At 37.4% G+C, this 23,356-nt stretch overlaps 1 protein-coding gene across 1 annotated transcript in view; it reads left to right on the top strand.

Annotated features, from left to right (window-relative positions):
- Positions 1-23,356, top strand: part of MALRD1 (MAM and LDL receptor class A domain containing 1) — a 512,454-nt gene that overhangs the window by 241,495 nt on the left and 247,603 nt on the right. Inside the window, exons 27-28 of the mRNA XM_043480161.1 lie at positions 13,506-13,751; positions 15,539-15,696. Of these exons, the coding sequence (XP_043336096.1) occupies positions 13,506-13,751; positions 15,539-15,696 (404 nt within the window). The remainder of the gene's footprint in view (positions 1-13,505; positions 13,752-15,538; positions 15,697-23,356) is intronic.

Raw genomic sequence — 23,356 nt, 5'->3', positions numbered from 1 at the left:
TAGCTGGCTGTCAGCTTCAGATCATACCCAGTGTTTACAGGCCATCCATGTTCCTTGGCTAATGACCCTATTGCTCCATCTTCAGAGCTGATAATAGTGGAGCAAGTCCCTTTCATAATTTGACTCTCTTCTGCCTCTTTTTCAGTTTTTGTGCTTCACTCTTCTGCCTCCCTCTTTTGCTTTTAAAGACTTATGTGATTAGATCAGGACTACCTGGATATCCCAGGGTAATAGTCCCATCCCAAGATGGCTACCTTTAATCACATTCACCAAAATCATACACCTACCCCCCCTCCCAACACCACACACAAATTACCATTTCACAGGTTCCCCCCAGAGATTTGGGCAGGAACATTGTAATGAGTCATTGTTCATACTACCACACCCATCTTTATCTTTATCATTTTTCCTAAAGAATGAGGGATCTAGTAAAGTGAGATAAGTTTGATCTAATGGAATTGTAGATTTTCTTTGGATAGAGATATACTTAAAACTAGGAAGAGCATGATTAAGGACTCAGGGACATAAAGGTCCATGTGTGTTTGTTATTTATTTACTGACCACACCTTGCAGCATGCCGGATCTTAGTTCCCAGACCAGGGATCGAACCTGCACCCCTGCTGTGGTAGCAGAGTCTTACTTGCTGAACTGCCAGGAAAGTCTCGGTACATGTATGTTTAGAAGGATGGACAGATACCTGTTTTGAATGAAAGGGAGATGATGTAGTAATGAAGATTTGAGATAATGATTTAGAAAGTTGGGATGGGAGTGGCATGTGAATGTCTTTGAATGATGTGCTCAGGAGTTTAGACTAAATTCCATTAAATTCAGAGGAAATGTTCTGACCATGACGAAGACAGCTAAGAATCCTGTATGATCATATCTGTACTAAAGTCCACATATGAATTTCAGAGTAGGAAGACATACATTTTGAGTTCTGACCCAATTTTGACCAATTTACTCTCTACATGATTGTTGTTAAGATTTAATGCAAAACAAGTATAATCATATATACATGTGTGTATAGAACTAAAGAACCTCTTGATGAAAATGAAAGAGGAGAGTGAAAAAGTTGGCTTAAAGCTCAACATTCAGAAAACTAAGATCATGGCATCCAGTCCCATCACTTCATGGAAAATAGATAGGGAAACAGTGGAAACAGTGAGAGACTTTATTTTTGGGGGCTCCAAAGTCACTGCAGATGGTGATTGCAGCCATGAAATTAAAAGACACTTACTCCTTGGAAGAAGAGTTATGACTAACCTAGACTGCATATTAAAAAGCAGAGACATTACTTTGCCAACAAAGGTCCGTCTAGTCAAGCCTATGGTTTTTCCAGTAGTCATGTATGGATATGAGAGTTGGACTATTAAGAAAGCTGAGCACCAAAGAATTGATGCTTTTGAACTGTGGTGTTGGAGAAGACTCTTGAGAGTCCTTTGGACTGCAAGGAGATCCAACCAGTCCATCCTAAAGGAAATCAGTTCTGACTGTTCGTTGGAAAGACTGATGTTAAAGTTGAAACTCCAATACTTTGGCCACCTGATGCAAAGAGCTGACTCATTGGAAAAGACCATGATACTGGGAAAGATTGAAGGTGGGAGAAGGGGATGGCCGAGGATGAGATGGTTGGATGGCATCACCGACTCAATAGACATGAGTTTGAGTAAACTGGGGGAGTTGGTGATGGACAGGGAGGCCTGGCATGCTACAGTCCGTGGGGTTGCAAAAAGTCAGACACGACTGAGCGACTGAGCTTAACTGAACTGAACTGATATGTACATGTATATATATTTCTATAGGTACACACACATATGAAAGTGCTTTGTAAATTATCAATGTTATAATAATATTAGTTTGGATCTCAAACATGATTTATTTCTTATCCACAAGCATGCTGTGAATTGTACTTATTATTATCATACCACTTGTTGATTGCTGGAAAGACATTTTCCATTCTCTGTGATTCTCCCATGAATTCTACTCTTCTTTTTATGCTAGTTAAGTACTCAGCTCCTCTCTGGAGTCATCACTGGTGACCCCAGTGTTACATCTCCTGTTATCACTCATCTTTCTTAGAATTCACTTATGCCATTCAGTTCTCCCATCACATACTGAATTATATTCTCAGCTAACCTCTAGTTTGCATTGTTGTTATTTATAAACTTTGTTAGGACAGAGATGTAGTCTTGGCTTCTTCTTATTTCTTAGTTTTTCCATTTGGCTTAGGATTTTATGTAATGAGTTATAATGAAAAATAACATAAACCTCAGTGTTAGATCCATTTGTGTCTAAATCCCAGCTCTGCCATATACCAATAATGTGAATTTGCACTTGTTAATTAATATTGGTGTAAAATCAAGGTAATATTTATTTTTCAATGTAGTGAGAATTAGAGATAATATGTATAAAATGCCCAGCATTGGTTGACATTCAATTAATTTTAGCTATGATAATGGTGTGAAAATGAGAGTCATTCAGCTGTGTATGACCCTTGGTAACCCCATGGACTGTAGCCCACCAGGATCCTCTGTCCATGGGATTTCCCAGGCAAGAATACTAGAGTGGGTTGCCATTTCCTTCTCCAGGGATCTTCCCAACCCAGGGATCAAACCCAGGTCTCCTGCCTCAGAGGCAGATTCTTTACCATCTGAGCTATCAGGGAAGCTATGATAATGAAAGTGATGACTATTAAACAGTGTTTTTCTTTTTAACCAAGCATGTGTTCACCTAAATTTGGTTTTATATAGTTATTTACATAGTGATCCATGTTTTCCAAAGCATCTTAACGATCATTTATTTATATTTCAGAACAACCATGAAAGTGAAGTCAGTTTTAACAACAGTTTTAGTAATGGAAAATTTTTGTACAGGAAGGTTAAAAGAAGTGATTAAGACCAGACTTTGAATTCTATGAGTGGATCTTCGCGTGGTGAATTTGCCTGCTATGCTTAGTTAACTATTAGCAGTTAGCCTTCTCTCACCAAAACTGGAATTCATATTCCTAAAACTATCGGACATTTGCATATTTTCATCAAAAATTTTTGGTGCCTTGATTTTGTAGCAGACAATCTGAAAAAAAGAAAACGACTGTCTCCTGTCAATTTCTTTGTGTGTACATTATTTTCCCTTGTATTTTTCAAATACTTTGGGAGGAAATGATTTGTTTACCTTTGATTACCTTCATTACTTAAATTCTTTCAGCTTTCATTCCACTTCTCATCTCGTCTCCCTCAGTGTATGACTCTTCCCCCTTCTCTTTTTAAACACATCATGTGTGTGGTTCCATGTGTCAGTAAACTTCAAGGAAAATTCAGCATTATCCTTCTCCAGAGAGAGCACTTAAATACAGCAGATAGTTAATATTTGCCAATGTGTGCTTTGCTGTGATAATGTCTTGGTGTATGTATAGATGTCGAAGCCATTTATACCTCCTCCAGCTCAATTTTCTCATCTAAACAAAAGAATCCTGGTCTCTAATCCCCCTGGGAATTGAGATGAGGACAGTATAATACATGTTAATGTTATATAAAAATAAGGTATTTCTATTATTATCTATTATGATACTAATCTTTTTCTTGTAAATAATAATAGAAGTGTATTCTGTCTCAAATTTTCCTCCTCTCCTGACTTGAATAAATGGTTAACTCATTCAGCCAATTTTTCATACCAAAAACCTTTAAGTTTTCTTGACTTTTCCCATACTGATTATTTACCTTTGAATCTACCAGAAATTTCTGTGGCCCTGTTTTCTTTAACATATTTCCCAATTTCAGCCATTTTTCACCATCAGCTCTGCTACTCTTCTAATGACAATGTTGACAGCTCACAGGGGTTGAGTATTCACTATGTTCCAGGCATTGCTTACTTAATACTCATTCCAGTGTCTCTGAACCTACTTCATCCCTAACCATAAGAGCCTCCTAGTGGGTCTCCTTTTATGTATTCGTGCTACTCTTTCCATGTACCAATCAAGAAATTTTTTAAAATTTGTTTCTGGGTGGTATTCAGCTCATTTCAGTTCAGTCCCTCAGTCGTGTCCGACTCTCTGCGACCCCATGGACCGCAGCACACCAGGCCTCCCTATTCATCATGAACTCCCAGAGTTTACCCAAATTCATGTCCATGGAGTCAGTGATGCCATCCAACCATCTCATCCTCGGTCGTCCCCTTCTCCTCCCGCCTTCAATCTTTCCCAGCATCAGGGTCTTTTCCAGTGAGTCAGCTCTTCACATCAGGTGGCCAAAGTACTGGAGTTTCAGCTTCAACATCAGTCCTTCCAATGAACATCCGGGACTGATCTCCTTTAGGATGGACTGGTTGGATCTCCTTGTAGTCCAAAGGACTCTCAAGAGTCTTCTCCAACACCACAGTTCAAAAGCATCAATTCTTCAGCGCTCAGCTTTCTTAATAGTCCAACTCTCATATCCATACATGACTACTGGAAAAACCATAGGCTTGACTAGATGGACCTTTGTTGGCAAAAAATGTCTCTGCTTTTTAATATGCTGTCTAGGTTGGTCATAACTCCTCTTCCAAGGAGTAAGTGTCTTTTAATTTCATAGCTGCAGTCACCATCTGCAGTGATTTTGGAGCCCACCAAAATAAAGTCTGCCACTGTTTCCACTGTTTCCCCATCTATTTTCCATGAAGTGATGGGACTGGATGCCATGATCTTAGTTTTCTGAATGTTGAGCTTTAAGCCAACTTTTTCACTCTCCTCTTTCACTTTCATCAAGAGGCTCTTTAGTTCTTCTTCACTTTCTGCCATAAGGGTGGTGTCATCTGCATATCTGAGGTTATTGATAGTTCTCCTGGCAATCTTGATTCTAGCTTGTGCTTCTAAGTTTGTAACTAAATTCATTGTATTAGGCTCTCTTTATCCTTTGATTCCATCTGTTTACCCATTTGGTCACTTCAGTTCTTACTGAAGAGAAAGTATTAAAATGCCAATAACATGTACCTTACATACAATGAAATATTAATCGTAAAAAGAAATGAAATTGAGTCAGTGTTAGTGAAGTGGATGAACCTAGAGCCTGTTATACAGAGTGAAGTAAGAAAGAGAAAAGCAAATATTGTATATTAATGCATATATGTGGACTCTAGAAAAATGGTACTGATGAACCTGTTGCAAGGGAGGAGTGGGGACACAAGTGTAGAGAACAGACTTGTGGACACAGCAGAAGATGGAGAGGATGGGACGGATTGAGAAAATAGCACCAATCGTGTGTAAATTTGTACTTTAGCCTTCTTATCCTTAGTTACCACATTTGAAAATGGAGGTAATGTTTCTTATAATGTTATTATGAGGATTAGAGATGATATTCATAAAATGTCTAGCACAAAGCAAAGCATATAGGAGGTGATTGATAAACAACTAATTTTACCATTTACTTTAAAATTGCTCTTCACTCATTTTAACCATATTTTAGTATATATGCATGCTCATATATTTAATACTGTCATATGTATATACACAAAATTATACACATATATATATAATATGTGTGACTTATGCAACAAATATGTAACAGACATACACACAGACATACACACAAAAGTACTGAAAACTAGTTCCACCCGAGGTGGACAATACATATTTGAAGGAAAGGGAGCCTATATTTTAATCTTGTTTTAAAAGGATTTTGCACTCAACTCACTATGAATGATATATACTAAGTAAAAAATACATAAACGAAAGCAAATTCAAACATGGTTTGGTTTATCCCAGTTAATTTTAGACATAATACACTGAACAAATGGGAGTAGCATTTAGGCACACAAATCCTGTGGATTTGCTTTGCTTCCTATTAATAGAATTTAGCTTAAATGGTCTGTTGTATATTTCCCTTTGAATTAGATAATTGCCTCAGTTTCGTTACATGGAATTTTTGTTAACCAGGTCAACAGGGTTTACAAATGGAAACTGCTTTGTTATAGGATCAAATTATATAAAGGTAGTATTAATTTGGGATTGTGACTATAATTAATTCTGCCTATAGAAGTAATAGGTAAATCTTTGCTTAAAGTATTGAAAATGTATGTTTTGAACAAACTGAATAGCTACTGTCACTATTCAAAACAAAAGGAGAAAAACCCAGAAGTATTTGACATTTTCATCGCAGCAAAATAGGTCCGAGGTGACTGACTCTGTATAATTTTCTCAGTCTTGTATCTCAGAGTTCATCAGTTCAAACATAGTCCGTGCCTGTTATCCTTGTCCAACAACCAGAATAGCAAGTCATTTTCCACTCAGCCATCTTCTAGGAGGGCTTCCCTCGTGGCTCAGTGGTAAAGAATCCACCTGCCAAGCAGGAGATGTGGGTTTGATCCCTGGGTCAGGAAAATCCCCTGGAGAAAATGGGAATCCACTGCAATATTCTTGCCTGGGAAATCCCATGGACAGAGGAGCCTGGTGGGCTACAGTTCATGGGGTTGCAAGGAGTCGGACACGACTTAGCAACTGAGCGTACACTATCTTCTAGGAAGCTCTCAGTCATCACTATGCTCTCCTCTTTGTTTTACTCAGTTCATTCATTCATTCACTCACTCATTTTTTTGTTCAGCCAGCAAACGTATAGTGAGCACTTTGAAGTATGTGTCTATTTCAGCCCCCGTGGACCCTACTGACTGGCGGTGGAAAAAGTCAAATGCCAATAACCACGCAGACACATATAACACAGAGTTATGAAAAGTCCTTTAAAGAAGAGCTGCCTTCTTTGAAGGCAGGTTATAACCTTTGAAGAAGGTTATAATAGAAGGATTTGACCAATCAAGGCTTCTTGCAGGAAGTAGAGATTGATGATTTTCAAAGGGAGAGTTGTTGAGGCAGGCAGGTGATCCAACTTGTGTAAAGTGTCTGTGGTTGGAGGGGCTGGATGAAGGCCAGTAGGCTCATGGTGGGAAGTTGAGGGGAAGAGCATGATCAGAGAGGAGGCTGGAAAGGTGAGCTGCAAACAGACCTTGAGTTGATTCTCTGTCACCTTAGCAAACTTGGCCTTTCCCCTGACTGTGGTAGAGCACTTCATTCCTTATAACTCCTTTTTTAAAACTAAAATTGAATTCAGTTCTCCCTTAATTTCAGCATTTCTTCCATAGCCATATGGAGTAGAGTGGGTTCAGTGTCCCACTTCCCATAAACCATGGTGTCCAGAAAATTGTCAACATTCTTGCTACTAACTCCAGGCTAATACTCCTCAAAGGAACTTCAGTCTGTTTGGGATTTCCCAATTATAATATACAACTATAGCCCTTTCTTTAACCTAGGTTGAAGCCCTGGTGTGTTCAGGCCTTCGTTCTCACCAATTTCTTTTTAAAATAAAGCAAACTTTCATTTCGTTACATGCACACAGTATTACCAAAAAGGAGCAGAAATTAAAAAATTTTCTTTTGACTTTAGTCTTTGTTTCTATTTCCAGAGGAATTGTTCACTGCTTATGTATCTTTCCAGAGACAGTCAATAAATATACCAGCACACATGTATGTTGAGGCTGTGTATATATTCCTCTTTTTCACTTTAAAAATCTTATTGTTCATTTGCAGCCAAAGTAAATTTCAGGTGCATCAAAGGTTTGAAATCTTTTGAAAAATGAAATCTTATACTAATCATACAGTCCTGGAAAACATATGGAAGGTTTTTATTTAGTATGGGATTGTCAAAAGTCATAAAAGGAAGGATGGAAAAATTTGACTGCATAGAAGTACAAAATACAATTTTCCTAAAGTGATTTCGATCTTGAGATTTAACTGTAGGTCAGACTTGTAGCTCTAGCTTTGTCTTATGACAACAGCTCCATTTGCAGTGTCTTAGATAAAAGTAATTCTCCTTAAATACTCAAAGCCTCTACTTGGTACCCTGAAAGACAGTAAAGAATTGTTTTACATTTCTTGAAAGCAAAAATAGGACTTCAGAAAACAGAGATGCTTAGTGATCTAGCTCATTCCTTTATGTTACTAAGTATGATACTCTCAAAATCAAGGTATATAAATCATTCACCACCAAGACATTAGAAATGTTCTCCAAGTCAGAATTATTAAGAAACATGTATCTTTACAGGTTCCTTTGTAATTATTTAAGTGTTCTTCTAAGAGAGTTAGAGTTAATTGAAGGTGAGTGTGCAATGTTAACATAATATTTCTCAAATGTTAAGTATTAAAACTGAGTAAAAGTTGAGGAATGAACTGTTCTGACAGTGTATTTTGAATGAACATGAGTGGTAACTGTGTTAGTGTAAATTTCATCGTTTTGATCAAGACTGTTTGAAAGTACTCTTTGAATATTTGGATTGCTACTATTTGGAATGAAGAAGTGGGAGCCTGCAGGCACAATATTTTTATATTTTGTCCAGCTGGCAATTTGTTCCCAGTTGAGGGCTGAGTGAGCCTTTAGCTAGTAAGCCTTGCCCAGGAAGCACAGAAGTACAGAATGCTACTCTTCTCAGCTAGGGCCTCAGCAGTACTGCAGTCACAGCCAGTTGGAATCACGTTAGAATTCCACGTTAAGCTGGAATCCTTAAAACCTACAGGCCTTTCTTCTGCCTAGACTTCCCTCCATGTTTCTCCTTCATTTCTTATTGCAAATCACAGTTTCTCTAATTTTTTGTTGTTGTTGTCTTTCGTTTGTCAATTCTTTAAGGCCACCACTATTTTATGGAATTTTTTCCCCACATGTTATCTCCATGCTAATAACATTAAAGTAGATCCCACAAACCTTGGTATTTTCAAGTTTTTGCTGAAAATTACTAAAGGGAAGTATCAAGAGGCTTAAAAATAACGAATAGGAAGGCCTTTGAAATCTTTTAGCATCTCCCAAAGCAATTGGTCTGCCATGGTTTACCTACTGCAAAGACAATAACCAGAAAGGTTTTATTTTCTAGCCTCATATCACCCAGAAGGTTTGGTTGCTCCACTGAACTCTCTTGCCGCATAAACAGAATTGCAAAGTGAGATAAAGAAATGCATCTCCTGACATTCAGGACCTGGTCTGGAACTGTCAGCTAGGCCTTGAGGTTGTTATGAGCTGGTGCTTCTCCTGTTTTAGTGTAAACAGTTTCACAGAGCATAAGCATCAGACATAGATTTTCCCCAAGTTTCTAGTTGCTTATGGCTGGAGAATAATTATATACCTTCTTACTCTTTCTTATATATGTGGTTAGAGCCAAAGTCCTCTCATTACTTATTTTGATGTTGAAATTATTTCTGATTTGACCAGTAATTCAGCCTTTCATCATAATGATGTAATTGTTTTGAGCACTCTTCTAATTTTTGGCACACACAAAAAATTCCCAGGCTCATCTTGGACCTTCTTTTCCTTAGGCCGAAATAGACCATTTTTCCAAGAAGACCTAGTTCCTTGTAATGGGGAATAGTATTTAAATATTGTAGAGTTTGGGACAGAGAAGTGACATTCAATTTATATAAAATATCTCCATGATTTTTCTTGGTAAATATTTTTATTGAAGTATAGTTGATTTATAATGTATTAATTTCAGCTGTAGAGAAAAGTGGTTTATATAGCTGTGTGTGTATGTATACATTGCATTCTTTTTAATATTCTTTTCCATTATGGTTCATCATAGGACATTGAATACAGTTCCTTGTGTTATACAGTAGGACTTTGTTGTTTATCCATTCTATATATAACAGCTTTCATCACCATCATTCTTTATTGCTTAATGTACCATACAGGGAAGTGGTAGGGTACAGAGATCAGGAAGGAAAGTGTTGTAATAAAATCACACACAGAAAATGATAGTGGCTTGAACCAAAAGCGGTAGTAACATCACCTCTCTTTACAGAGTAGGATTGAAAATTGACAGAATTCACTGAAAGATTATATATGAGTTATGAGATAAAATATTATATATGAGTATAGTATTACATATAAATATATTATTATTATTATTATTTAGAGAATGAGGAAAGGAAACGGGGGAGAGTTATGCTGGTTAGGGGATAGGACCTGGATGAAGATTAGGGGCTGATATATTTGGGATCTTCTACCAACAGGGGGAGGACCTGGGCTTTCTTAGAAAACCTCATTTTGTGAGTAATGCCATCCTGGTGTGTTGTCTGGTGTTATCAGTCTTAATATCTGAACCAAATTTTGGACAGCCGTCTACCTTGAAACTGAGGATAGTCCCAAGCTCTAGGAGTTGTAGTAATAATATATGTAATATTTTATCTCATAAATCTTATGTAATCGTTCAGTGAATTCTGTCAATTGTCAGTCTTATAATTAGAATATATCTTATCACCTCTAAGACTGATGACACCACATACATATCAAGATGCTTTGAAAATTTCCTGGATGTAAAACATATGGGGAAAGGCTGTCAGTCATTAAGTCATACGTTAAAAAGTGGAGTCAGACTTCCAATACAGAGCTCCTTACAAGACGTTTTTCTCTCCAAGCAACTGGAGTTATAGAGTTGCCATTAACACAGATGAAGAAGACTGTTCAGTGAGGAAGTTTGAAGGGGAAGAATCAGATTTTGAATTTAAGCATATTAAGTTTCAGAGTCTCTGAAGTTTACATGGGAGTTTTTTAAATTTTGTAATTTGTTCTTCCTTACAAAATCAAGGGCTTCCCTACTGCTCAGATGGTAAAGAATCTGCCTACAATGCGGAAGACCTAGGTTCGATCCCTGGGTTGGGAAGTTCCTTGGAGGAGGGCATGGCAACCCACTCCCATGTTCTTGCCTGTAAAATCCCCATGGATGAAGGATCCTGGCAGACTACAGTCCATTGGGTCACAAAGAATCAGACACAACTGAGCGACTAAGCACAGCACAAAAAATTAAACTGCCTATCAGGAGGGTCACTGCCTAATTTAAACAGTATTTTTTTCTGTAAAAATGAACACAGTTTCATCAGATCCTTAATATAAATCATTTAAAGATATACACCCTACTTTTAGGTAGCTGATTTCTTTGGACAAAACAATAGGCATGGAAAATAATTTAGAAATAGTTAAATAATATTAGTTGATAACTTCCCTTGAATTTACCAAAAAATGCTGCTTATTGTTTTATGGATAAGAGCACATTATCGCAGTGAAATTTTCTTTATTAACCTAGAGAGCTGTCTGTTCAAATTAATCTTGTGTAATATTTGAATTATTGTATTTTAAATTATGCAGATATTTATGTTTTATAAATGTAAAACAGTGGTTCACATTGTGACTACCTTAAAATATTAGCTATATTGATTGTGTAATATTTTGCCTCATGTTTCCACTTAGAGACATGCCCAAATTATTTTCTTGTGTGTTTTAAAAGAATTAGATTTTAGCTTGACCCAGTTGCTTTGGAGAAAAACATCTTCAAAACCAGTAAATTTGCTTTTATTCCCCAGACAAATTGAAATTGACAGAATCAATACAAATGTCAATAATATAAAATCAAATGATCTAGTAGTTTCTCAGGTTCTCAACAGATCCATGAGAAATAATGCATCTGGTAGTCAACACCAGTGTTTCATCCCTCGGTGATCTTGTGTCTTATGGTAGTAGACCTACCACTGTTCTTCAAGTCAATGGATTTAAAAAATAATTCTGAAGACAACAGACCTGGATCCAAATTGCACTGTTCCTCTTGAAAATTCAGCAAGTCACTAAATATCTATAATCCTCAGTTTTCTCATCTATAAATGAGAGGGTTAATGTAAGTGATCTCCATTTCTGTGTAGTTCAAAAATGCTTTAATGTTACAATTCTCAGTCAAGCTCTGTAATTGAAACAGCAAAGGTCTTTTGTCTTACCCTCCAATCTGCCGGCTGAACTGGGCACCTAAATAAAAATAGTTTAATCTTACACTGCAAGAAAGGAAAATGTTAGCAATTAACCTAGAAGACAAGAAAGTTTTGTTAGAGATAGAATGCATAGTTGAAATTTGTTTTCAAAGGCATTGCACGTATAAAGGCCATTTAATTAGGCAATCTTGAACGTGCAGTCCAAGAAGAGCTTAGCACACAAAGTGGCTGGGAATTCTCAGCACCAGTTCTTCCCCGCTAATCTCTACCCGGCCTTCCATTCCTTTCCTGCCACTTCTTCCCTCTTAGCCATCTGTTTTCTAAAATGTGAGACTGATCGAGAACATAAAAGCTTTTCTATGAGATTCTATCAGCAGCAGTTTCCAATTCTCAGAATACCTTCCATTAAATGTCTGAATCACCTCCTTCCTCTAATCCACACTAGTCCTCAACCTCCAGACACTCTCTCAGGCCATGGAAACTCCCATCTAAAAATGAAGTAGGAAGTGGTATTACCAGGTCCCGTAACTGGCCAACTAAGGAAGAAGGAAAACAAAAATTCAAGTACTATAGAGTCACAAAGCAAATGGGAAGCTGACGTCACCACATCAAAACTTTTCCTACTGAGATATTGTCAACCACGGTGGTTATGTTTTATTGAAATATTAGAGCAGGATATTTATCACTTGGCTGTGCCTATTGAACTAGTTTATTATTTCCAAAACAGATTAACTAATTCATTTGACTTATATTTACTGATTGCCTGTGAACGTTCAAGCACTCTTCTAGTGATAGAAACCAGAGGTCCCCAACCTGTTTGGTACAAGGGAACGGTTTTGTGAAAGATAATTTTTCTGTGGAGGGAGGATAGGGGTATAGTTTCCGGATAATTCAAGCCCATTACATTTATTATACACATTATTTTTATTATTATTACATCAGCCACCTCAGATCATCAGGCATTAAATCCCAGAGATTGAGGATCCCCAATATAAACAAGTCTCTCTAATTAGTTTAACTTTTTACTATTATTTTTTTCTTTTTTTTTTGATCAGTAGACTAAAACTTATCAAATATAGGAATGATCCAAGTCACATAGCTGATGACTAATTAGCATCAGTTCAAACTCAGGCATTCAAAAGCATCGTGCTTCATCTTAAAGTTTGTAGAAAAGTCTTTATGGATAACATTGCTTTGTAGGAAAATTGCTCCTTAAGTTCCATATAACTATGAAATAAATAAGCATTTTGGAGGAAAAAAAATCTGTTGGAAGTTTATATAGTAGTTGTATATTCATGCCCCTGCTTCTGAGGAAGTGTGATATATGTTTGGCTTCTGATAAATAATGGAGTGCATGGATACTGATGGAATGTACCTTCAAATACCCCATGTTACATAAGTTCTTACTACCCTGAAGATCTTGTTTCAGGATTAAAAATAGAAAGCTTCTCTTTGGTTTTCAGATCTGATCTATCTCTTTGAGGATAGCTCACAGGACATGCTGCATTTGAGGATGATTGGAGTACATTCCTAGATCAATAAAATGATTTCATTTTGAATGATGCTTGTGAATGAGCTATAGACCAGAACTCTAGAGGAGATTACAGGAGAGAGAGGCAGAGGTCAGACACCCCAAACTCCTAAGAACACCATGTTTTTTCACATATTAAAGGGAATCTACTCTCCCTACTTTTTAACTTCATGAATGTGGTAGGAGTGTTTCCTCATCCTTTTTGTTTGTTTTTTTTTAGGTTACTGTCCACTTGGCTATCGGGAATGTCAGAATGGCAAATGTTTTAAACCAGAGCAGAGCTGTAATTTTGTAGATGACTGTGGAGATTATACTGATGAAAATGAATGTGGTGGTTCCTGTACTTTTGAAAAAGGCTGGTGTGGTTGGCAAAACTCCTTGGCTGAAAACTTCGATTGGGTTTTGGGGGTTGGCTCTCCACAAAGCCTAAGACCCCCCAGAGACCACACACTTGGAAATGAAAATGGTAGGTTATCAGGTTGTCCCAGTTACTCTAATTTGATTCACAGTGAGCATCACATTGTCTTTCCTGAGAGCATCAGAGAGACCACCGAGGTGCCAAGGCAACTAAGTCAAACATTTAATGAGTACCTTTGTCTCCCAGGACTGCATAGCAGACAGCCTCAGACGGGTGGTGTTAAAAGCAGACATTTATTGTCTCACAGTTTGGGGGCTAGAAATTTGAAATCACAGTGTCTGTAGGGCTGGTGGTTCCTGTTGAGGACTTTGAAGGAGGATAATCTATTCCTTGCCTCTCACTAGCTGCTGGTAACTATGGATGCTACTTGGCTTGTAGTTGGGACTCTCTTCCTGTCTTTGCGTTGTTTTCCCTCTATGTATGTCTCTGTGTCTAAATTTTTCCTTTTCATTCCAATAATCTTATTAGACTAGAGGCCACCCTCATGACTTTATTTTAACTTGATCATCAGCAAAAACCCTATTTCCAAAGAAGCCCACAGTAACTGGGATAGAAGTTAGGACTTTCACATCTTTTTGGGGGGGACACTATGTAATATATAACAATGAGTAATTAAAATTGAATATTGCTTTGATAATTGTAGATAGATGATAACATAGGCTGCCCTCAGGTACCTTTTCGAAATGACGCATTTGTAATCAATAACCTTGAATTCTACTATTCATTTGATCAGTGGCAAGTCATGTGACTTTTCAGATTCTCCAGTCTCTCCTCTGTCCAGCGGAGATAATAAAATTTGCCCTGGAGTTGTCAAGATCAAGGGAGATGGTCTGTATTTGGTGACAGGCAGTTAGAAAGCCCTAATGGTGCTATGCAGATGTAGCTATAAGATCATCTCTGTGAAGGGTGCTTGGAATGGCTCATTTTTACAGTGAGCTGAACTTATTTCTCAGAGTCTTTGGTCAAGGGGCAAAAGACATTAGCAGAATAAAGAAGGGATCTTGAATTCCTGGCTGTTACAGCGTAGAATAAAGGTGTTTAAATATTGAAGTTTCACAGGCCTATGATAAAATAGGGGCTTCCCTAAAGAGCCCGCCTGCAATGCAGGAGACCTGGGTTCGATCCCTGGGTCAGGAAGATCCCATGGAGGAGGGCATAGCAACCCACTCCAGTATTCTTTCCAGGAGAATCCCCGTGGACAGAGGAGACTGGTGGGCCATAGTCCATGGGGTCGCAAAGAGTCAGACATGACAGAGAGGCTAAGCACACAGCACATGATAAAACAGAGCTCTCCAAGCCAGACCAACCATGCCAAAGAAAGGAAGGTCTGAGTCCCATTCTAACTCAGCTCTACATACGTAAAATGTTTTGGACATTTGGATAAATAAGCCAAAGACTCAGTATCTTTCCTTGTATGTTGTATATTAAAATTCTCAGCATTTTATTTGTGCACTCAAAAGGTGACTTTTTGAAAGCATGTCATATTTCTCTATTTACATTTCATAGACAATCTTCGCATTGTTTCACAGTAACTGGATAGTTTGGGGAGTCCATGAAATGATTTCTGTAACTGTCTCATTGAGTCCTTGGCATAAATATTCTGTCAGATCAGTTCATCTGCACACTGTGAAGTACTTTGCTAAAAGCACAGACAGTTGGAAATTGTTCTGTCAGTGAGCTGGAGGCAAGGCTATTAGATTTCCTCTCTCTTTCAAGTAGAAACATCTTTGGCAGTTGAGATCCTATGAAATGTAATTAAAAACCCTACGATAGAAAAACTAAAATGATCCTCTCCATGTTATTTTGGCATGATCTGAATTTCATCTTGTTCCCAGGCCACTTCCTGTATCTGGAAGCTACTCCAGTGGGCCTGCGGGGCGAAGAAGCACACCTCAAGAGTGGTCTGTGGCAAGAATCCAGCGCTGCCTGCACCATGAGCTTCTGGTATTTCATATCCACAAAAGCCACAGGGTCCATTCAGATCCTCATTAAGGTAAGATTTCAGTTTGTGATGCCTCTGAGCTTCGCGAAGTTTCCTACGGGCAGCACATGGCCAAAGGGAGTTTATCACAACTCTGCTGACCTGGCCCTGGGAGGCCTCCTCCCATCAGAGGGCGATGCTGCTTATGGTTCAGATGTTTTGGGGAATTCGGTAAACTGGGCACTGGAACCAGCTTTGAGCTCAACATCATACAACCATCACACAACACGTTGTAACACAGGTTGTAACTGACTCCCCGAAACTCTTTGTGGTAACAGTTAGTCTAAGACCCACAAGTTTCTTCACTCTATTTAGATACTTCCTTGCCCATCCTCGTCACTGAAAGAATCTACATGATTTATACATCTGAAAGGAGAGTAGCTATCCATTGTAATTAATATATGAACGATCATTAAAGAAATTAATGTGAAACATTCTGGTCCTAAGTACAGCATACAAAGGACAGGACTGCTCAGGAGAATGATCAAGGTATGATTACATTGAACCGCTTATTAACTATGACACAGTAATGCATTTTCTTACTGTGGATTAATTAGATGTTTCTGACAGGGCTTTAATTTAGTTTAACAGAGTGACAGTGTTTGGGGAGCAAAATAACGAAGTATATATTAATATTAATGAGACTTGGTTCGTATACTTTGACTCTTCGGCAAGTTCCAGCAGCAGCAAAAAGGAGGGGTGTGTGTGTATATGTGTGTGTGTGCGTGTACACACGTGTGTGTTCATTTCAAGAATGTCTTTAGAATTCCAAGAAAGCTTACTCTGAAAACATGCTTTTGGGGCCCTTGCTGTTTTCTCACACATGGGCTTTGGTGAAGTGCCCCACACTGATGGACAATGCCTGACCAGAATATCAAAGGCCTCATTTGTCTGAATAGCTCATGGCTGCATAGTTCATGTTTTATCTGAAACCTGAGTTAACTTTATAATTTAGGAGCCTTCTATAATAATGCAGAAAAGCCTGCCTAATAAAATACATGCAGAAAATACCACAATGATTTATTCTTATATTTAAATATGGAAACTTACTGAAATACAGTGCTTAGAGTTCTTAGAAGAGTATTTTCCAGTGCTCTATTGAATGTGATTCTGGGTTATATGGTCTGTACTGTTAAATAACAAAACTTCAAATGAGTAAATTTAAAGATCAAATTGCTTTGTTGAACGATTCATGAATTGGGCAGCATCCCATGTGGCAGATAGAAAGGAATTCTGCCAAGTTATAGAAACAAAAAGGTTTTCAAAGGCAGAAAGGGTGCAGGAAAAGGAAATTATTAGCCAAAAAAAAAAAAAAATGCATTGTTTCAGGGAAGGTCCCCTCCTAAGGAGGATGGTAGGGTTCTGTTGGACAGATAACGTCTCTAGTGCTGACTAGTTAAGATTACATTCCTGAGGGAAGTTGAAACTGCAGTTAAATTAGGTATTATGTCTTAGTTTGCTGTCACGGTGCTTAGTACAAGTGACTCCATTTTGAGCAAGTTGTCAAAAGTGCCATGTGAAGGGTTGGATGCATTGGATTTTGCTTTTATTACTTGCTTCACTCATATTTACATTTCTCTTCTCTTATAGTAACAAGCTTTACATTACTACAAAAAACTTTACTATAAAATTATACTGATTTGACATATATGTCTTCCTATCAAGTCACATTGAGCTCCCATATTCCTCCCAATTCCTTTGGACATTTAACAGCAACTTTAAAGACCTATATTCCTATTGTATTTAAAAAGTGCCTGTTATTATTTACTTACATTTATTACAAAGAGAATTCTTTCATACCATATATTTTATGTTCGTGAATTAAGGCAATCATTTCATTTTGGTAATTAACACAATACATATTTTTGATCATCATTACAAAGTACTGCTTAGGCTCCTGTCTGTGTGGAAGCATGTTGGATTTCACCTCACTCATTAGCTGGAAATCGTCTTAGCCAGATGGCAAACACAACAGGGGTATGAATGCTACCTTTTCTTTCTTTCTGTACTCCGTATCCTTTGACATGGTCCCAATATATGCATATGGTGCCCCGGCCCAGTCTCCTCTATTTTTTCTCAGGAATGCCTCCTTCTGTGTTCCCATGTTTTCCCTCCACATCAAGTCCAGCACAGTCGGGTAGATTCAGCCTTTCACAAATCTTTCCTTGACACTTTTGCCAACCATGACTATTCCTTTTGCAAGTGTCCCTCACAGTGCCAGAAATTCTTCCTGATGACTGACTGTTCATTTATATTTATACTATTTCAATAGATACATCATTACATACTCAAGGCAAAGCCTTGAGACTTAGTTCTTATGTCTGTCTCAGCTCTTCAGAGAAGGGACTGCAGGATGAAGGGATTAGAGGAAAGGAGTGGTGCTTCCCCAAAGGAGCCCATCACTGGGCTCAGGACAACGATTGTTTGGGATAATCCTTGCGAAGGAGTGGCCATTATGCATTACGTGCATGACATTAAAGTCTAACCTGGAGAATCTGCAATCTAGGTCTGAAATATATACATGCATCCAGATGCAAAAGGTATGCAACCACTGACCAATAATTTAATAACAATATAGTCCTAAAGGGTAGTGTTGATTACAATTCATAGCCACAGTAACACCTACTGAGTCATGTCTTTTTCTGCATATAATAATAATTCATTTTTCTTTTTAAAATTTATTATTTTTATTTTTAAATTTATTTTTAATTGAAGGATAATTGCTTTACAATGTTGTGTTGATTTCTGCCATATTACACCATGATTTGTTTCTAAACTAGTATGTTTGCTCTTGATATCATCTATCATTTTTACCTACCTTTTAACTCATACATTCAGTATGAAATTTCTCATTAAGTTTTAGTGTATTGCTTTTGAAACCATCTAAGATTTTAAAAATATGAAACAAATGCTCAGGGGTAGAGTTAGATTTCCACAGCATGAAAGTTAACTTGTTTTTACAAATATATTTAATTTTACACATTTTTCAAGTCACTTTTTTCTGATGGAATTAATTAATGATGAGTAATATGTCGATTTTAATATGTTAAAAAGAATTGAGGGAATTTTAAAGTTTACATGAATTTGCTAAACTGTTTTCATAGGTAGAAATTCTAGTCTCATCAAGAAACAAAAGGACTTTACATCTTTTCAACTAGTCTTGTGAATAAAATGCAGAAACACCTGCTACCTGAAGGGCATTATTGTGTTTTGGACCAACTCCATCTGTGATAAACTGTTGATATTTTAATCAAGATGACTTCATGCTGTAGGGAATTTGAATCTATTTGACTGAAGGTCTTCAGGACTATCCATTATGCCATTGTGATAGAAAACATAATGTATTCAAGCCTGAAGTGGAGGAAAATAATGTATTTCAGGAGAGCCCTCCTGATTATAGCAACCTAGTTATGCTGAAAGATCATAATTAAATTAGCTTATTGCTTTATCTTGCTTAGTGATTCAGAGAATTTTCAGGCTGGTAAGGTCCTTCGAAGTATGTTTAAACTATTCATTTTACAGATGAAGGAACTAAGATTATGAGGTTGTCTTTCTTGTCCCAGCTCATATGGTATTTTAAGAAAAAAGTTAAGACGCAAATCCAATTTTCCTGACTTCTGATTCAGAGATCTTATGTGCTTGACTTCCTGGAAAGTCTATCTAAAAATCATATTCAGTATGGAAATACAGATTTTGTTCAGTAGGCAGTGGAAAATGTCAAATCAACAAAGGAAAGGCCCGGTTCCTTTGCCTACTTGGAAGAACTACCTACTTGGCAGTTCTGGTTCTGGTTTTACCCTCAACCTAGCAAACAAGGAGCTTCAGTTGGGTGTAAGGGTCCACTGACAAAAGTGAGCACCTCCATCCTTTCTCACTCACCACTACCCTGTCCCTGGTGCGTGCACACACACAACTCCACAGTCCTAGTGTGAGATTTACAGCTAATTCCTAATACTAATGTGCCTAAGAGAATGTCAGACAGGCTTTCATACTTAGACATCTTTTGATCTTTTCTGCCTATTGAATATCTGATGCTATTTTAGCCATATTGTTGAGATTTGATTCATTATTTCAGAGAAAAAGATGTAGAGAATATGGAGAGAGGGATACATAGCAGTTGTATATAGCAAATTGATTTTTTCAAAGCCAGTCATGTGCATTGGGAGCTGTAAATTCATTTAACTAAACTTTAGTACCAGAACTTTATTTACCTTTCTGGAGTTGTTTCAGTGTGTTAACAATTCAATCTGTGTAGTTTTGGTACTACTGTATTATTGATCTTAACCAAATCAAGGGAGAAAAGTTGATCTTTGCATTTCAAACTATAGACTTGCAAGAGAGCAACACACCCAGAGTTTGATTAATTAGTAGTCACAAGATCACAACACCATGGTTTATGTAAAAAAAAGTTCCTTAGAGAACATGGCAGTGTTTTCTTGTTTGTTTTTTGTTTTATTTTTTAAAATTTGTTATTTTTTTTTAATTTGGAGGAAAACTGCTTAAAATTTTGTGTTGATTTCTGCTGCACAACAATGGTCAACATTTATCTTCCATATATTTTTGGCTAAGATTTTTTTCTGAACTTCTCACTACTTGTTTCACATCTTCTGTCTCTTTTAGGGACCTCTACTGCTTCCCACTAGGCAGCCAGTGGAGCCCCTTCCATTAAGATTTCTATTAAGAGACTAACAACTTAGTTAATTAGTTTAATTGATCCTAGAGTTTTACTTATCAAGAGACTCATCTGGTCAGCACTGAAGATTGTCCTTTTAACTACTATACTGCTGTTTCACGTCCATTTCTATTCCCACTACAACCCTCTAGTTATTGACTGATTTCTTTCTTCTTTTTATTAGTTGAAGTATAGTTGATTTGCTAAGTTGTATGTTTCAGGTATACAACAGAGTGATTCAGTATTTTTATAGGTCATACTCCATTTAGATCCTTATAGAATAATGGCTTTTTTCACTATGCTGTACATTACATCCTTGTATCTCATTTATTTTACACCTGGTACTTTTTACCTCTTAATTCCCTTCTCGTATCTTGCTGCTCCCCTCACCCCTTTCCTCACTGGTAGCCACTAGCTTGTTCCCTGTGTCCATAAGTCTATTCTGTCTTGTTATATTCATCTGTTTTATTTTTCATTCCACATATAAATGAAAATATACAGTATTTGTCTTTCTCTAACTTATTTCACTAAGCATAATGTCTATGTTCATAGTGTTGCAAATGGCAACATTTCACTCATTTTTTATGGTTAAGGTTAGGGTTAGTAATGTTTGCTTTTATGTGTGAGTTTGTTGCCTATATTCCAGGAGGGCAAAGTCAAGTGGGCCTTAGGAAGGATCACTATGAACGAAGTTAGTGGAGGTGATGAAATTTCAGCTGAGCTGTTTCAAATCCTAAAAGATGATGCTGTGAAAGTGCTGCACTTAATATGTCAGCAAGTTTGGAAAACTCAGCAGTGGCCACAGGACTGGAAAAGGTCAATTTTCATTCCAATCCCAACGAAAGGCAATGCCAAAGAATGTTCAAACTACCACACAATTGTACTCATCTCACATGCTAGCAAAATAATGCTCTAAGTTCTCCAAGCTAGGCTTCAACAGTACGTGAACCAAGAACTTCCAGATGTTCAAGCTAGATTTAGAAAAGGCAGAGGGACCAGAGATTAAATTGCCAACATCAGTTGGATCATAGAAAAAGCAAGAGAGTTCAGGAAAAAAGTCTATTTATGCTTCATTGACTACACTAAAGCTTTTGACTGTGTGGATCACAGCAAACTGTGGAACACTCAAAAGAGATTGGAATACTAGGCCACCCTACTTGCCTCCTGAGAAATCTGTATGCAGGTCAAGAAGCAACAGTTAGAACCAGACAAGGAACAATGGACTGGTTCCAAATTGGGAAAGGGGTACATCGAGGCTGTATGTTGTCACTATGCTTATTTAACGTATACAGAGTATATCATGTGAAACGCTCGACTGGATGAAACATAAGCTAGAATCAAGGTTTCTGGGAGAAATATCAATAACCTCAGACAGGTAGATGACACCACCCTTATGGCAGAAAACTAAGAAGAATTAAAGAGCCTCTTGATGACAGTGAAAGAGGAGAATAAAAAAAGCTGGCTTAAAACTCAACCTTCAAAAAATGAAGATCATGGCATCCTGTCCCATCACTTTATGGCAAGTAGATGGGCAAACAATGGAAACAGTGAGAGACTTTATTTTCTTGGGCTCCAAAATCGCTGCAGATGGTGAGTGCAGCTTGAAATTAAAAGATGTTTGCTCCTTGAAGGAAAAGCTATGACCAACCTAGACAGCATATTAAAAAGCAGAGACATTACTTTGCCAACAAAGGTCTGTCTAGTCAAGGCTATGGTTTTTCCAGTAGTCATGTATGGATGTTAGAGTTGGATGGTAAAGAAAGCTGAATGCCTAGGAATTGATGCTTTCGAACTGTGGTGTTGGAGAAGACTCTTGAGAGTCCCTTGGACAGCAAGGAGATCAAAGTACTCAATCCTAAAGGAAATCAGTCCTGAATATTCACTGGAAGGACTGATGCTGAAGCTGAATTTTCAGTACTTTGGCCACCTGATGTGAAGAACTGACTCGTTGGAAAAGACACTACTGCTGGGCAAGATTGAAGGTAGGAGGAGAAGAGGATAACAGAGGATGAGATGGTTGAATGGCATCAGTGACTCAATGGACTGAGTTTGAGCAAGCTTTAGGAATTGGTGATGGACAAGGAAGCCTGGTGTGCTGTAGTCCATGGAGTTACATCTGATAGACTGAACTAAACTGATACATACCACGTCATCTTTATTCATTTATTTGTTTGTATACACGTAGTTTTCTTCCATATCTTGGCTGATTTATTTTTTATATATCATAGATGTCTTTTACACATAGTAATTCACTTAATCTTCAGAATAAATCTGTGAGGTAGATATTTTGTTCTAATTTAACAGATCATGACATTGAGACCCAAATCACATAAATAATAAGCAGTATCATCAGGTTTAAAGCCAATTCTGACTCTAAAATCCATCTCTAAACTACTGCATTCACCTTCTGCTTTTAGAATTTAAAACATTCTCATGCCGAGGAGGCAAACATATTTCATCAAAGTGTTCCTGTGGCTCTGAGATCATACGTATTCAAGATTTCTGTCTCTTCATAATAATAAATCCACAGGCCTGTCCCACACATGTTAAAGAGGGGAAAGGATTAGTTTGTGTTTAGCAACTTCTGCATTTTTTTTTTTTTGGAACAGCTTGTCAACATCTGATAATAATAACCATATTTATTTAAATCACTCTACTTGATATCTAAATATTTCAAAAATTTCAGAATTATGATTAATAGCTGTATTTTAATGTTGGTGAAGAAAGAATAAGTTAGAAGCAACAAATTTGTTTTTTATAAGACAGAAATCTAGCTAGATGAAAGCTCTTAATTTTTATTCAAACATGAAATCTTTAAAACTGTCGCAAACATCAGTTGTTTTTTAGAATCTTCCTCCCCCATCCCTCTCTCTCTGCTTACTAGTATGATCAAACTTAGTAACAATTATTCCCTTTTTGAAAACTGAGACCCTGTAAATTAAAAGCAGAAATCTTCAAGGTCAGGGATTCTTAATCAATTGTCCGTGTATGTGTTTGTGT

The sequence above is a fragment of the Cervus canadensis genome, chromosome 10 (assembly GCF_019320065.1).
Source record: "Cervus canadensis isolate Bull #8, Minnesota chromosome 10, ASM1932006v1, whole genome shotgun sequence".
Classification (NCBI taxonomy): Eukaryota; Metazoa; Chordata; class Mammalia; order Artiodactyla; family Cervidae; genus Cervus; species Cervus canadensis.
Note: the sequence above shows the minus strand (reverse complement) of the source record. Positions and strands in the feature narration are given on the sequence as shown.